Genomic DNA, 16,957 nt, shown 5'->3' with positions numbered 1-16,957 from the left:
TTTGGTCACTTATGGGACACCGTAGAAGTGCACGGCATGCCCATCAAATTAAAACTTCCTTGACGTAAACAAGGAAGCTTAAGGACTCCAAAGGAGACAGAACATGGTCCACTAAAGCCATATATGTATGCGCGTTTTACTGTAATGGCAATATTGAAACAGCCGGCTCTCTTTCGGATATATACGGATGTGGGCACGGTTATCTGCTAGACATTAGCGGATATATTGCAGAAACATGGTTTGGTTATCTTCAGAAACTCTGGTCATATGTTTGTTTATGACAGCTCATGTGATATCCGTTGAGTCGAGATTTAAGCGTATTAAGTCAACACAATTGGATGACAACGAGGGTGCATTTCTTTCATCCAATATTTTCGGCGACTCTGTTGACTTAAGATCAAAAAGAACACCAAAAGTTACGGGATTCGAGCCTAGGGATAAGGCAAAAGATTTCAAAGTGACAACCTTGGATGGAGAATTTGTTTACCCGCCTCCAACAGAAACGCAAGGGTCACTAATAATTCATGCCTTTACCAACAAATCTGGTTTTTTGGAATGCATGTGGAACTCAGAATCGTCACTAGTTAGCTTAGTTCAGGGACTACCCGAAACCACCCAAGTTCTCTTCTTGTCAATTGATGACTCCAGCGTCAGTGACGCGCTATGGATGAGGGAACAAGTTCACCGCGTGGCGATGAAAAGGTTTGCATCTGCGTGTGAAATCTCAATTGGTTGGCCTTAACATACCTACTCTTGTGGATAATGTATAGCAATTAAGTATTATGCAGTGATTTGTCCTTCCTATGTAATGAATGATGTACTTGACAAGTGTTTTATATATATTCACAGAAACAAAGAGGTTTTGTCCAGGTTGCATTTCTCTCCGGTGCCTGTATTTTCTTTGGGTAACTGGATTCCCAGTGTTCTGTACTCCTGGGGCTGTACAGGACACAACTGTGGTCTTTCTCAAGCTGTTTTCTCCTCCACATGTAAGGAACAAAGTATGTTTTTATGAAGCTTTGAAAGAAGTGCTCAACCTGCAGGCCCTGATGGCTCTCAGATAGTTGTCTTGATATAGGCCTATTATGAAAAAATGATTGCCCAACAATTGTTTCAAGGGCACATCTTGACAATCTAAAGCATTGTATTTGTAAATATGTAGTGCAATTCTAAAATGTGGTCTTACCCGACAGTGTGGAAGATGCCTGTGATTGTCAAGAGACTCGATGCTAGATATGATTGGTTGACGGGTCGCTGGGGGCAGAGGACAAACCAACTTATTTACGCAGGCAACGGATGTGAGCCTTTCCCTTCTGTCACAGGGGCTGTTGCCTGGGTATCTGAGGGCAACTGCTCTTTTTTCACCAAGGTCAGTTGTGTTGCTGAAATAAAAAAAGAAAGATTAGAAAGAAAGTGCATTCAATTGTATGCTTCCAGTTTGCTTTCTGATAGACTTAAATCATGAAAACATATCCACAAAGAGTAATTTTCTAATATTTGACAATGTTGTGGTGTTCTTACAGGTGCAGAACATGGCCAAATCCAATGCGTCAGGTGTCCTTGTGTATGCCCTTCGTGGTAGTCCGATCCAGGATATGAACTGTGTGGCAGACGAGTGTTTTGAGCCAATAGGCATACCTGCTGCCATGGTGCATCTGGAGCCATCAGTAGCCCAGGCCCTGTTGTAAGTTCAGGCTTATGCAAGGCTTTAATCTGGAGTCATGTTACTTTTCTGTAAGCCATTTGAGCCCTCTTAACATTTAACCTTTAAGCTAATGAACCATTTTTATTCGTTACATAAAATCTAGCACTAATAGTTTTTAGAATATAAATCAAAAGTATTTAAAAGTCTAGCTTAGTGGTAGAGCATTTCACTGCAGATCAAGAGATAGCAAATTCAAATCCCCCTATGTAAGTCACTTTGGATAAAATTGTCTACTAAATGGACACACATGCTTTTGAATGTCCTTTTAGCAACTCATCTTGTTTTGTAGACATGGACAGCTGGTGAATGTGTCTTTCCAGACAACCCCATCTCCAAACTTCTTCTTTGGCATTGACCAACAGGGGTCTCTCTCTGAGATGGGCTGGTTCCTCTACCCCACCTTCAAATTCATCAACTGGCAGGCTCAATGGTAAGTAGACTACTACTGTGGTAAGCTATTATTTGTATGTGTACATAAGTCATTCCTGAAGTCATTACTTCAAGGCATGACACTCTCTTTACTATGAATGGGAATAGTAATTTAAGAAAATGATGCTGTTCTGAAATACTCAAAACAGAAAACAAAAAACAGTATTTCAAGTTTGCCTGAAAGAGTGTCAATTTTTCCAACAGTTGCCATCCGGCCTGGCCCCATAGAAACCTAACTGCTTCTCCTTTCTATTTTTAGGTTTGACTACTACAATAGTCTTCAGAATCGACTGCAAAGCCCAGCTAAGGTGGTCTCGGTGTATGATAAGGTCCAAATGCAGGGGGAGAAAGGGGCGGTCATTACCGTGGACATGCCATTTGGTTAAGTTCATTCTTCGCATTCTTGCGTGTTTATTAAACAAATTACTACTTCCATGTGACACAGTCTGCCATCGTAATCCAATCAGTTAACTCTCAACAAAGTTGTTTGTATGGCTATTTTCATCTGGATAAAGCAATATTTGTCTTTTTATTACACTATTTTGGCAGACATGTTAGATTTTGACATGCTGGAGCTGGACACGTCTCTGTCCTGCCCTGGACAGAGAGACAGCACCTGTGCTCACTGGGATCACATTGTGCAGCTCTATGTGTGCTGCGATCATTTTAGTCTCTACTGCAACATGGAGTTGGGCCGCTGGATAACAGCGTTTCGCAGGTGCGACCAGTCATTCATTTGTCCAAAAATGTATCCTTAGAACCCACTTAAGTCTCATTTGAAAGTCATATCATAAAACGTAATGAGTATCTAAAGTAATATTTTATATTAAATAATTGGAATTTCATTCAAATTATCTTTTTTCCCCAACCCCATAATGCTTAATTATAAAACATTTTGCAGATTGAAGCTATTGTCTCTGAAGCAAATGTTACCGTTGATCATAATCTCATGTTAGAGTCAGCAGCATTCTGTTTGCACTGTCTAAACAGTGTGTTCATGTTGTTCCTTCAGGGGAACAGGACGATGGCTCACTGACGTGTCCCCACTGATGCCTCTGTTGAACAGTGGGAGGTGTACATTTACAATGAAGACAGTGGCCTGGGCAATGCCCTGGGTGGTTTCACTGAACCTTCGATTTAGTCACACCAATCAATCAGGTGTGTCGTAATTCTATCCATAGGATTTGTATGATAGCTTCTGTAACCGCGTTGTTTAGTCATATCGTTCATTTTTGTCATAAAATACAGTAGAAGGAAGTAAGAGCAGAACATGTCAAGCTAAGATAAAGAGTGGACTGGAACAAACTCTGGTGTGTATCTGCTACAGTAGTTCTTTGACAGGGACTGAACTCAAAAGAGAGAGAGACCATAGATACAATAGAAACCCATGTCCTACTGTGAGAGTGGAGAACTGGGACTACTCCAAAGCATTATGAACCATTTTCTGTGCCACCGTCTTTGAGAGAGAGGTGTATGGAGCAGCTTCCTGGTGTGTCCTGAGTAGATATATTTGTCAACTGGAAGGTAGAGGACGTCCTATCAATTTGCTGTTCATAAGTCACCCAGACAAAGGGGATGGCTCTCTCAAGTCGTAGGTTTTCTTCTTTGATACGACAATGCTGGATTTTGTATATTCTACTGTGCAATATTCTCTTTACTCAATATTGTCTGTATGCAGTTCTCTATACAAATGAACACACATTCAGTAAATATATAGTTCATTTCAGCATATGTAAATTATTGTTTTTTGCCATTCAAAGGTAATCCTGTAGACAAGCTTTATCCCTTCAATCTGCTGTCATTGTACCGTGGGGGAACCTTTGACAAAAGCTACAACAAGAAATATGAGCCAATAAAGTTCACTGTTCCTGCCTCCACCAAAAAGGTAAGCTGTCTGATTCTTCAACAACATTTTGATTGTAAACTATGACGAAATGTCACTGATCCACTGTACATTGTTCTGTTTGTGGTTTTTGCAGGTGGAGTTGTATACAGTGATTACAGGCCACGGGAGTGATGAGAATGGCTGTGGGGAGTTCTGTGTGACTTCGCACCACTTTCTGGTCAATGGCGTGTTCAACAACACCCGTATATTTGACTCTGCAGGTTCGAATGTTTGTGAAATAAATGTTTTTCATATTGCGTTTGCACTTTGCAATACAAATCACCAATACAATGTTATAGTTTAAAGTCCTGAAGTACATTTGACGACATTTGATTGACTGGCCATCGCTATATGTTCTGTTCTCGATCCTATGTGGGTGCGCTGGGTTGCGGTGTAGGTTCAGCGCTGGGATGTGCCATGCGGGTGCGGGAGGGAGCTGTTCCCAATGAACATGGCACATGGCTATATGGGCGAGGGGGCTGGTGTGACGGACTACAAGTCAATCCCTGGAGGATCGACATCACAAAACAGGTACAGTATCTTTCAATCTTTATAAATCAACTGCTGTATTATTTGTCAGCTAATCATACACATGTATATATGCATGATGATGTGTGTATTGTATATCGAACAGTACACACCAATATGACAGTGATCAAAACTGTCTATCAATGATATCACTCTTAGATTGTACTTCTCTCTATTAGTTGAGTCATCTGTGCTTGTGTCACAAAGTGTCCAACCATGTGTAGGATGAATTGCAGCTGTACTTAAGTGAAGTGATATGCCCACTAGACTTTATGTCCTAATAAACACTGTAGTCGTTTTTTTCATTATTCTTTTAAACTTGAAATAAAATGTTTTTTTATGTCGGAGTGAAAATAAAAGTAATGGATTCAGAAATGTTATTTTCATCTCCACTTGAGTCAAACAAGGTGAAAACACAATAGTTCATGTTTTATTGTATTGGGCCAATGAGAAGATACATACCAGTATGCAAACTTACACACATGGTAAATAAGATCTTTAGCATGTTAGTTTCATACAGAATATGCTACAGTAAATATAGCTCTAAATGCTATATTATATATATGAATCATGCTCCCATTCTATTTAAGTGTCTTTCATTCTTCCTCTCAGGTGGACATTAGTGGATATGAAGCCAACACCCTCTTGTACTTTGGTCTGTATGGTGGAAAGGACCCAAATCCTGCACATGATCCAGGCTACATTGTCATGTTCTCATATCTTGTATTCTACAAGTAATCTCATGTGAAACACTGAATGATGTGAATGTAAATTTAGTTGAAATCTGTGTAATTTGTGAATGTCAGCCAATTGTAAGCAAATATTCATTTTCAAATCTAACTTGGAGACTTTCTTTTTTTCCTGTAGTTTTCTAGACTTAAAATGTTCTATAATAATAACAACTGTATCAAAGCATGTTCTGGCTTTGTCATCGTGTGAGGACACCACTCAAGTTTTTTTAACAAGAGCTGTTAACTCAGAAGAATGATACAAGAATCCATCCTGGACATAAGTGCCCACCATAATTTCAGTTCAAGGATTCACTGTTAAAGAGAGGGGGAAAAAGATACCGTGTTTTGTCAGGATAATTATCCCATCAATTATTTGTAATGCTACTGTCTTGGTGTCACAAAAGGGGATTTCAAGTGAAGAGAGAGTGCCTAATTACATTTCTTATAGAAATTAGTCATTCAGTTACGTGTCCTGGAGAAGATGATTCCTCCTTATTATCAACCTCTTGACACAAAATGGATTTATACGCTGTTGGGTCCACAGACACTGGTTTTCTTCATGCAAAATAGTTTGTTATGAATGGTGGTAGATAGAAGTTGTAACAGTTCATGTATATTTAATGATAGAAGTTGCATGCTGACATGGTACTTTTCTATGGCAAGGACCATCACCTAAAATGTTCCAAGACATCCATAATATAACAAAACATGTAAGACTAGCATTATGAAAATAAAATAAAAAATAGGATTTTCAGTGAGGTGCTGCCCCTATACCACATTTTTGTATTCTCACATTTACTACATGTTGAAATGCTACTGTACCCCTTAAATAGTTAAAATCGGTAAATACATTCAAACACCGTAAAATCTAGTTAACCAGTGTATGTTTGTTAGACCTGGACACAAGCTTTTCTGCAGCTCTTCTCTGTCTCAAACTGGTTCTTGTTTCCTTGACAGCCTCCAAACCAAAATTGGGCACAGCCATTTGCTATGGAGTCATAGTACCATTTCACAACGTATTCCCGACATGGCCCAGGGTCTAGAGTCTGACTGCATCTCGCCTCTGGAAACAACAGTAGCAGTAGAGAAGACAAAACACTGCAATTAGGTGCCGTATCTGATTTAATCCACAGTATATGCTACTGTAGATTTGGTATTAATCACCTATAAACTAACATATTGACACATATGCCTGTGCCTGATAGTTATATGGATTAACCGAATAATTGATCATGATTGCATGAAAATACAGCTATTTACAAAAGGAATACCATTTAGAACACACAAGGATATACAGTATGATACCTTGCATAAAAGAGTCCCTTGAGAAGAATTGGGCTGTCGAAGGGGATGGTTTGCTCTCTGTGATGGTTCTTGGTGTAGAGGTCTGAGGTGCAATCTCTGCCATGCTGTGGGTGGGTCTTTTCACTTCAGATGGGAGGATTAATTCTGTACGGGGCTTATAAGGTTCTCTGTCGAACAAGGGAACCCTGTATAATTCCGAGGTGTCTCTGTCCCCTGGTTTGGGTCCTTGCGGGATGAAGACTTTCTCCACTAGGCCTGGTCCTGGTAGGCCTGGCTGACTCAGAGAAGGGTAGACATTTCATGTGTATAATGTAAATCTGTATAATGGGCATTTTGTAACTGGATTTTGTAAATGGAAATCTATTTAGAGGGGTTTGGATTGATATTAGTGGGGATTTATGGATTTACAGTCTAAAAAAAGATGCTGGTGTGGTTACAGGCATTTGTTAAGTTTTAGTGATTTGGTTCATTCTTTTTCTCAATCAAAGCTACAAGAAAAACCTGAAAGTAAAATCCATGTGAGTGTTACAGTGCCTCACCTCCATCTGTGTGTTTCTGAAGTCTCCAGTGGCGGTGGGCGTATCAGTGTCCGTCCTGTTTGGGGTTTCCATGACGTTCACAAATGGGGTTCCAGGAGAAAGTCTGGAACTAAACAAAGCCTTTTCCTCCTCTCTTTCACAGATATGGTTAAGCACGGTGCTTTCCAAGGCTGATGGAAATATCACAATACAGACAATAGAGATGTTATGTTCTAGCCAGAGCCAGCTAGTCAGCTAGTCTTACATCGCCACCTATGGACTTATTCCTGAAGTGCATTTGAATATACTGCATTGTAAGAGTGTAAGCACAGTTTTGAATATGAAGCTTACCAGGTAGTTTGCTAAAGTCTTTGATCAAGTAGATATGTTCCATGTTTGGGTCAGAGGCCATTAGAAGAACATCCTCCATGAACTCCATGTTCATTGGGTCACTTTCGTCAACAACACCAATCACAAACATCTCAATGTTACTGTCATGGGCCTCCTTCACTGCCTCGTCCAGCTTTACAGAGTCCCTTTCATCTGCCTGGCCGTCCGTGATGACAATGGCCATCTTTCTCACCCCAACGCGGGCTTCCTGGAACACTTGGTTGGCCGTCTGAATAGCGCTGCCTGTAAAGGTTCCTTCCCCCAGGTAGGTCATGGAGCGGATGGCAGTCTTGATCTGGTCGCGGGTGGACAACTGGTTCAGGCCGACCACCACCATGTTAATGTGGCTGTAGAGGACCACTCCAACACGCGTGGTCTCGCGGTCCACGGAGGCATTATCAACAAGGGCGTTGACAAACTCCTTGACCACCTTGAAGTTTTCGGGCCCAACACTTTCTGAGCCGTCGATCACAAAGACCAGCTCTAGAGGGTTCTCACGACACTTTGTTCCACAGCCTGGGGTTAGACAAATTAATGACAATGTACCAATTTATGGGAATGACAAATCTATTAACACTGTCATGACATAGATTGATTCCATTAATGTGAACATGATAAGGTCCCCCTGCAAACACCATGTATGGTAGGATAACATGCATCACGTACCACATATTGATTTGATGATTTTGATGACTTCCTCTCTCTGTAATAGATAGTGGCATAAATAGTGCCCCAATACATCTGGTCCAATAACATCACTTCTCAGAAATTTGAGTGAGGTCATTAGCAACACTTACTGTAAGGCCAGCTTCTCCTTTTTGTCCCAGTTTACCCTGTGAAGTCACAATTTACTATACATTTTCAAATGACCTGATTCCACTGATTTTATCTGACTTCTAATAACTCATGACAGCAACGCGTACTGTACCAGCTGTCCGATGGCTCCGGGCTCCCCTGTCCCTCCTTTCTCCCCCTTTCTGCCCTGTTCACCTCTGATCCCACGGTCTCCCTACAGGGCCAGTAAAAAACCTCTTTGAGATTTTAATTGTATAATCACATTATAAACAACCAAAACAAAGATTTTACCTTTTCTCCTTGGAGACCCTGCCCAGGGGGGCCTCTGGGGCCAGGAATCCCCTGAAATCCTGATTCCCCCTGGAAACATCAGGAAATGATGAACCACATCATCTGTCAGACCACAGAATAAGATAAAACTAGACATTTTGACAGACACTTTTCAACCGGTACACCTGCTTCATATCTCATGTTTATGTCATGTCCTGTCATGGTTGTCCTAATGATAAGGTGGGAGGGAACAGTACCTTTTGTCCCTGAATACCCTCTCCAGGCATCCCCTCAGGACCAGGGGCTCCTGTCTGACCCATTGAACCCTGCACAGATCAAGATGCGATCTTCATGTTATCAGTGATACCATGGCAATGAAACTATGGCCCATAGTCAGTAATAAATGATTCTGACCTTGGGACCAATAAAGCCAATGCCTGGTTTTCCAGCTGGTCCACTGGAGCCTGGTAAACCCCGATCTCCCTGAACACGAGGACATGCTCAACCACATCAATCAGATGATGGATTAACAAATACAGGTTTTGATATGTGTCAACATATTTGCTTCAGTACCTTGGGTCCAGGTAAGCCTTTTCCTTCTGGGCCAACCTCTCCTGTTAGTCCAGGCAGCCCTGGAGGTCCCTGATGACCATGACATAACATGGTGAAGTACACATCTACTATGTTTAATAGCACACACAACTTGATAAATAATAATAATAATGCGTAATACATCGTGACAAGATCATTCCAATGTCCATCCATCTAACCATCCATCATTTGATCAATCCAGAGTCGGCATGCAGTGACAGCAGGCAAAGCAGCGAATTCCAGACTTCCCATTTCCCCAGCAATGTTTTCCACACAATATTTAGATACTCACTGCAGGACCAGGGTAGCCCACTCCTTTAAGTCCAGCTGGACCAATGGATCCTGGTAACCCTCTCTCTCCCTGAAGATAGTCACACATTCAGTGTTTTATGTACAAAATACAACACTTGGATATGTGTGTTGCACTGTACCTTAGGACCTGCTATTCCTATTCCTGATTCCCCGACTGGTCCCGGTGGGCCAGCTGGACCTGCATCACCCTGTCAGTGTCAACAACAGAACCAGGAAAAATAACCTCATGGCGATAAAACTTGAACTGAGATTTTCACTGTTCATCACTGTTGCCTACATAACTATAGCCAAACCTTAGCACCAGGCATTCCTCGTCCAGGTGGTCCACTGAGACCTGGTGGTCCAGTATTTCCCGGATCTCCCTAGAAGAAGTACACATTTTTAACCTCTCCATCCACGTTATAGGTCAACATTTTATCAAATAAAGTTGGTTGTTTTTCCAAAGGTAGCCTATATATATATATATATATATATATATATATATAGGCTGTATATATATATATATATATATATATATACAGTTGATAGAGGACATACCTTTGGTCCTATAGGCCCCACAGGCCCTACAGCACCTCCTAGGCCCCTGGAGCCCCTGTCTCCTCTGTTGCCCTGGGACAACAACACTGCTCATGTCATCATTTATAATTATGGACTCAACATTTTAGTTCATGGACAATATAAAGGGTGTGACTCACTATCTGACAGTGTAAGTATGATACAATACAAATATCAATTGTTGTACTTTTTCCCCTGGGACACCTTTTCCAGGTACACCATCTTGTCCCCTGGGTCCCTGTATTCCCATGTCACCCTAATATAATTAGAAAGAAAAATTAAAGAAAAGAAAAAAGACAAGATCTTGTTCAAGTTCAATTGATAAAATATCTAATAAATTAGACCTTCTATGCCCACCTTTTGTCCAGGGATACCATCCTCTCCAGAGAGACCGGGAATACCAGGTAAACCCTCAGCGCCTGGGTCGCCCTACAACATCAACATGTTTAGAGATTAATGTGTCATTGAATGTGCGTCAACGTCCACAGAGAGTGACTTTGTTTGATACAATACACCAAATGTTCAGACTTACTTTGGGCCCTGGTTCTCCTATACCTCTCTCCCCTGGGATTCCTGGCTCACCAGAGAATCCTTCGTTTCCCTGCAGGTAAAAATACATATCTCATAAACTCATGTACCTAATAGATGATGTTAATCCTGTCATGCTTTCTAATCTCAAATGTATTTTTTATGTTCAGCATTGAAGTATCTACTGTATCGATCTAATTATGCGTCATGATTTTTACGTGTGTATGATTCTGTGTAAGACAGCCTGTCCTAGTTTGATCAAACAGTTTCAGACTAACCTTTGGACCCATGAGTCCCAATCCTGGAGACCCTCTGGGGCCAACGGGTCCCACAGGACCTTGGTTACCCTGCACAAAGGAGCCTTCATCAGATGGTTCATTACATCTGGATTGAATATTGAACTGAATACAACAATACAAACAACACATAAACGGAATAAGAATAAGAGCAAATAGCAACCTTCTCTCCTTGGATCCCTTCCCCTGGGGGGCCATCTGGCCCAGGCATGCCAGGCTCACCTTGACTTCCCTGAGTGAAAACGTACAATCACACAATAATATGGTGATACAACAGATAGGCAAACATGATACTAATAATCTCAATACCGTTGCCATGACATCTTGCTGTGAAAGCTGTACCATCCATTACATTTAGTCATTTTAGCAGACACTCAAGTACCGGGACATTCCCCGAGGCAAGTAGGGTGAAGTGCCTTGCCCAAGGACACAACATCATTTTGCACAGCCGGGAATCGAACCGGCAACCTTCTGATTACTAGCCCGACTCCCAAACCGCTCACCCAACTGACTCTATTACCTTGCCACCCTTGACCCCAAAACCGGTAAGACCTCGGCTGCCCCTGGGGCCGTCGTAGCCTCGATCCCCCTGAAACAGTGACCAATATTTTAGTTGACACAGACTCTAGTTGAAGTAGTTGTGATTTGCATCTGTGGACATGTTTGGTGATACAGACATGTTATCAATATTATGGTTGGACTACCTTTGCTCCAATAAGCCCTTCCCCAGGTGGTCCTTGGATCCCTGGTGCACCAAGTGGTCCTGGGGGGCCCTAAAATGACCATCAAACAATCAAAGCATCAGCATGCATTGCATAGTAGTCCAGAGTCAAAGCAAAACTGGTAGGTTGGTTTGTGGAACTAATTTTGTGGAAGAAATGCAATGATCTTCTAACTTACTGGCTGTCCTGGGTCTCCTATTCCAGTAGGTCCTGTAGGCCCTGTTCGGCCCTGGTTTCCCTTGTCACCCTGTGGACACGTGACATGTCTGATCTGTTCTTTTCTATGTATAATGTGAATGTATGGTACAGTATACTGTATCAGTTAGATGGAATTTGAACTGCCTTAGATGACCTTTGAACCAGGGAATCCAATGCCTATATCTCCTCGGGGCCCAGAAGCACCAGCTGCTCCTCTGTCCCCCTGTGTAGGAAGAACAGGATTACTGTGAGTGTGAATAATACAATATCATGAAATACTAGTTTAATCCAATGACAGCAACTTGTTTATATCTATTTGATTTAATAATATGAATGAGATGTAATGGGATCTTCAGTGCCTTGGAAACAGAGCTAGTCTCGGTCAACTCAAAAAGAGTTCTGTCTGTCTGTTAGCTGTAGAAATTACTTTAAACTGATGGGACTCATTCCAGCCAAATGTCCAATACGTTCTTTGTAGCATGTTATGACATTTCAAAAATGGTTAGGTTGTTCCATTTATAACTTTTGTCTGGTCTAATTCTGTTATAATAATACATCTCCTTGTTGAAAAGCTCTGCTTGCTGTTTCAGTGAATGATAAATCGCCATTCAAATTAACTTTTTTTAAAGGTCACTCATTTTAAAGGGCAGATCTTGTAGCCTTTCTGGCAAACCAACCAAATGTCACAATAGAGATGTTATGTGTTAGTATTCTGGCATCAATGCTGCGGGTGGCTCAGAATGCCTACTTTAGGTCCCAACTGACCCTCAGGACCTGGGTCTCCAGGGGGTCCACTGGCGCCCTGGAGAAGAAAGAAAAGTCACAGAAATATACAACAAAACAATATGACAGTATATGTATATGCATATGTACTGTACATATACTGTACAATGACACTTTTCAAGTTACTTTATATTATTGACAAGGCTGTGGTATTCACCTTGGTTTCAATCTAGCATTCAAGTAACAAACTATACAGTAGAAACATCTACAGTATTACTAAAGTCTACAGGTTGAAAATTCAGCTCAACCATGATACTTTGTAAATATTCTGAAAAGATATTTCCAAGTAACCTTGCACACTCTAAAGTGGTTATATTATATGCAGTAACTTACAGTACAATGAATCTCTCCTAGACCTGAACTAACTAATATTCCCCAAATCAGTTTTTTTTTTAATCCAATTTAATTCCAGTCTGGACCTAGTCTCAAAACAACAGAGCTTCTGACACTTTGCCAATACCACAGAGAATGATAGTGAGGAGGAAGTGGGCAACCAAGTCCCAGCACTAATCCTGCAACACAAAGTGTGCTCCTGTATAAGAATAATATCCTGCAAGCCTGGATTCACTGCTTTAGATACCCATATTAGTATTGAGATTAGGCATAATCCAATATTCACATTCCATTAGTGCATGAGTGTGAAATGGACACAACCATCTGTTGTGTTTGAGCGTTGAGGGGGTGTTCGTCCACTAATTGTTGCATCGTGTGTATGCGATCAATATTCTATGTTTAAAGGTTTTTCAACTGTTGAGTTTTGGAGGGTTCTATCTTGTTATCCAACTAAAAATCATCAAAAGCGGTGTCAAGAGTCTAAGATTTCTCAAGCAGATGGCAAACAATGTATTCCAGAATACGATGATGTTTACACTGTACCTGCTCTCCTCCCGGTCCTTGTAGACCTATAGGTCCCTCAGGGCCCTGGAAGGTACACAGTGGTAACACTGCATTTAGATTAAATAATTTGCAGTATCGATTGCACACAATACAGTACCATTTTACTTACAACATCACCCTTTTCTCCCTGGGTGCCACAGTCTCCTCTCATCCCCTAAAATATAACACATTCAAACTGAATTCATCCTTAGGTTTCAGGCCAACCACCAACAACTTTGTGTAAACTTTGTGTGAAGTATCTGGTTCAAAGGGGATCTGTTGACAAGAATACGTATGTGGCTGTCTCACCTTATCACCTTTGAATCCTTGTTTACCCTATAAAGAAGTAATAACTGTGTTTAACACCTAGAACTGCAGAACTCATTTCAGACAACAATTGAATCATTACACGTTATTAGTGAAGGACGTCATACCTCAGGGCCTTCACTTCCAGGGTAGCCACTTACTCCAGGGTCTCCCTAACAGTAGAATGTACACATCATTACTGCTATGGTACTGTATGAACAATGGAATTTACAATACAATTTAATAAAAATGTTGTAAATGTATATAAATGTATTTATAGTAATACTTGCCCTTGATCCCTTTGGACCCAGTGGTCCTGCGTATCCCTGGTCTCCCTTTTTACCCTAGATGAAACCAAAGGTTACAAAGCAGGAGTCTTGCTCTTTTTCAGGCTTAACAAACGAGTCAGACTGTCGATCATTTAAGTCAGTAGATTTGTAAAAGTCCTTTGTTGGGAAACTTATTCTAAAATGTACTTACTGGGTTCCCAGGAGGGCCTTGTTCCCCTCTTTCACACAAACACACTTTGGGCTTTGGACACTGATGCAGTGAATGACACAAGGTCAGTTTCAGTTGTGGAGTTTTTCATCTGCCAAAATATAACTTTTCCTGTATCTGTCATTTGCAATGTCATTTGAATGTTAAAGCACTTACCCCTTCAATCGTTACATCAACCTGAATAGAAAACAATAAAAAACAACCTGTTAACCCCTGGCCTTTGATTCTTAACATATTATATGATGTTATAATAATGTAACCACTGATTCCAAATTCAATATTATCTTATTAAGATTGTGTAGTATATACTATGAGTGAAAGGTAAAGTCGATGTGCACTGATAACTAATACATTTATTAATGTCAATGTACTGCCAAGGTCCTCTTCTTCATTGACATAATTCTACCGTTGAGAGGCTTGACCTCTCCATCTGAACAGTGTGGGCTGAGGCAGAACAAGGTAGAGACAAGAAGGGTGGGAGGGGTTCATAGCTGCATACTGGTGAAATGATCAGACAGACCACACGTCAATGCAGTAATGATGCTCCTATTTTGGGGAGTAAAAACCCATCACCTTCTCAACCCCTTGTGCAGGCCTACTTAGGACTAACTCACCATTTCTGTGAGTAACTTATACTCAAGCTGTGGGTCAGTGAGACTATGGACAAACCGCTGAGTTGGCTGACTGGCAAGAGCCCGGAGCTTCACACTGTTCTGGCTCTGGTAGGCCAGGTCTGACAATCCAACTGCAAAAAGAAGGACACCACGGCCTTTAGCCTCCTCTGCAGCTCTGACACCATCAGGGTTCCGGGGGTGGTCTGCTCCGTCACTCATCAGCACAGCAGCTCTGACGCAATCCTTTGTAGTTTCCCGCGCAAACAGCTGAGTGGCATTGGTGATAGCGTAGGTAGAGTAGGTGCCGTGGCCGATGTAAGTCATGGAGATGACAGTCCTTTGGAATTCATCTAAGTCCTGCCAGGTGGAGAAACCGTGTTCGATTGTCACAGAGCTGCTGTACTGGAGGGCGGCCATTCGCACTTTTAGCGTCCAGCCTGAAACCTCCATCTTGGCAAGGCGGGTGCTGAAATTGATCACAAAGGACTTTTGCTTCTCAAACAGGAAGTCTTTGGCGTTCTCTGAACTGTCAAAGAGGAAGGCCACGTCCATGCAGCATGTCAGATCTATGAGAGAGACAGATAAGTATATGTCAATGGTGGTGCACTTGTTTCAGATTCTGTGCAACCCAAAGCTAAGGTCAAAGGTCACTATGGCTTGTAGAAGAGGTGCTACTGATGCCCAGGACCATTTGACGTAAATGTGATCAAATAGCTTCAGGCAGGTGAGCTACACATATAGGAGACACATTCCTTAGGCTTAGCTTCAATTGCTTTTGTTTAACAGGTGGATGGTTCAGCAATAATCCAAACAATGAATGTTGTTTCGATAGAAAGTCAAACGTGCATCAGATATTGGATACAGTCAACAGGAAGGTTCATGTTCACAGTTGCTAACCATCAACATAGAACTGTGGATACTTAATTTACCATTTCCTCTATCCTTGAGTAGGCTGTTGTAGTTTTTTTTCCCCAACTTTTTCCTTCTCTGGCCCACAGCTTCATGCATCAGAACCAACAGTAAAAGGCACAGTGCCATTCCTTTCTCCATTATGTCCGTTGTTAACATCTACACCCTGAAATAACATAAACATAGTTAGATCACATCATAAAGTGTGACATTTTTTAATATAATATTTTCAAAATTGAAATGGTAGGCATACAGGTCCATTTTCCATGGAAAGGCATAATATGTCTATATGTTCCAAAAAGGCAAGTGCAGAAAATCATCAGAGTAAGTAATTTTGCTATACATACATATTGTATAAAGGTAAAGGCTACAAATGCCATCGATGTTAACAGACACATACACTGATCCCACTTAAGGACATTGTAATTAACCAATGTTCACTCTCTATAGTTGACTGAAGATTAGATTTTGTGTAATTAATACATAAATATATGTATATATATAAATATGTATGAGACACTAGATTCATCGTTATAACCATAAACAAACTAAAACAACATAAAACAACGATAAATATGAATCAACCACCATTCTAAACAATTTAGGCCCATCACTTTTTAAACCATAACTTATTTGCCACAATTTCAAACGTTAATTAAAAAAACAAGTTACAAAGTTACAAGTTTCAAGTTTGCAGTTGCAGTTTAAAGAGTAGAATGAATTATTGACTAATATAAATGGTCTTACTTGGTATTAAATTATAATGCAACCAACGTTTCTTGATCACTTGTCTGCATGGATTGGAAAGCATCTCATCTCGTCCAAATCTCCAACACACGAACTGGTTAGTCTGCTTTGCAAAGTGGATGCTTGGCTGTAATTGAGCGATGCGCAGCTTTAGAACACCAAAGCTGTGGTCTGTCCCATTTTGTGCAACGAATTTTTGAGTCTACAGTGTGCGACACAATTGCATTTTCTTATTAGGTCTGCCAAAATGGAACGGAAGTGTCACAACACTAATAAATGGTCAATCCAATTGTTGAAGTCAATTACATTTCATTGTCTCTAAATGTATAATCAAGCTAAATTGTTTAGATCTGTTTTCTTATAAATATTTTTTGGATGCAACACAAAGCCGTACTAGGTGAGATTATGTTCTTCTACTTTAATACTCTAATTTGAAAATGTGATATTTCCAGTGTGAAACTTTGAC

The 16,957-nt window shown here is 40.9% G+C and overlaps 2 protein-coding genes across 2 annotated transcripts; one reads left to right on the top strand and one right to left on the bottom strand.

Moving 5' to 3' along the window:
- Window positions 1–55: 55 nt before the first annotated feature.
- Window positions 56–5,462, top strand: ngly2 (N-glycanase 2). Its single transcript, XM_084708692.1, has 12 exons — window positions 56–702; window positions 850–989; window positions 1,194–1,369; window positions 1,524–1,684; window positions 1,995–2,135; window positions 2,394–2,515; window positions 2,684–2,852; window positions 3,147–3,292; window positions 3,895–4,019; window positions 4,114–4,240; window positions 4,417–4,550; window positions 5,160–5,462. Exons 1-12 carry the CDS (start codon window positions 236–238, stop codon window positions 5,283–5,285), a joined length of 2,034 nt encoding a protein of 677 aa, XP_084564818.1. The 5' UTR covers window positions 56–235; the 3' UTR covers window positions 5,286–5,462.
- On the bottom strand, window positions 4,956–16,639 carry col28a1b (collagen, type XXVIII, alpha 1b). The gene is made up of 35 exons (XM_084708693.1): window positions 16,492–16,639; window positions 15,765–15,910; window positions 14,836–15,401; window positions 14,378–14,398; window positions 14,204–14,263; window positions 14,014–14,067; window positions 13,852–13,896; window positions 13,727–13,753; window positions 13,548–13,592; window positions 13,418–13,462; window positions 12,507–12,560; window positions 11,913–11,981; window positions 11,739–11,807; window positions 11,543–11,611; window positions 11,359–11,427; window positions 11,002–11,070; window positions 10,821–10,889; window positions 10,547–10,615; window positions 10,372–10,443; window positions 10,202–10,270; window positions 9,997–10,068; window positions 9,753–9,821; window positions 9,579–9,647; window positions 9,440–9,508; window positions 9,130–9,198; window positions 8,971–9,039; window positions 8,814–8,882; window positions 8,578–8,646; window positions 8,420–8,500; window positions 8,289–8,324; window positions 8,158–8,194; window positions 7,453–8,007; window positions 7,123–7,292; window positions 6,584–6,857; window positions 4,956–6,341 (listed from the first exon to the last, which is right to left on the bottom strand). Exons 2-35 carry the CDS (start codon window positions 15,901–15,903, stop codon window positions 6,169–6,171), a joined length of 3,561 nt encoding a protein of 1,186 aa, XP_084564819.1. The 5' UTR covers window positions 15,904–15,910; window positions 16,492–16,639; the 3' UTR covers window positions 4,956–6,168.
- Between the last annotated feature and the right edge of the window lie 318 nt (window positions 16,640–16,957).

The sequence above is a fragment of the Hypomesus nipponensis genome, chromosome 2, assembly GCF_054491055.1.
Source record: "Hypomesus nipponensis isolate SF chromosome 2, ASM5449105v1, whole genome shotgun sequence".
Classification (NCBI taxonomy): Eukaryota; Metazoa; Chordata; class Actinopteri; order Osmeriformes; family Osmeridae; genus Hypomesus; species Hypomesus nipponensis.
The sequence above is the reverse complement of the archived record's forward strand: the minus strand, read 5'-3'. Positions and strand labels throughout refer to the sequence as shown.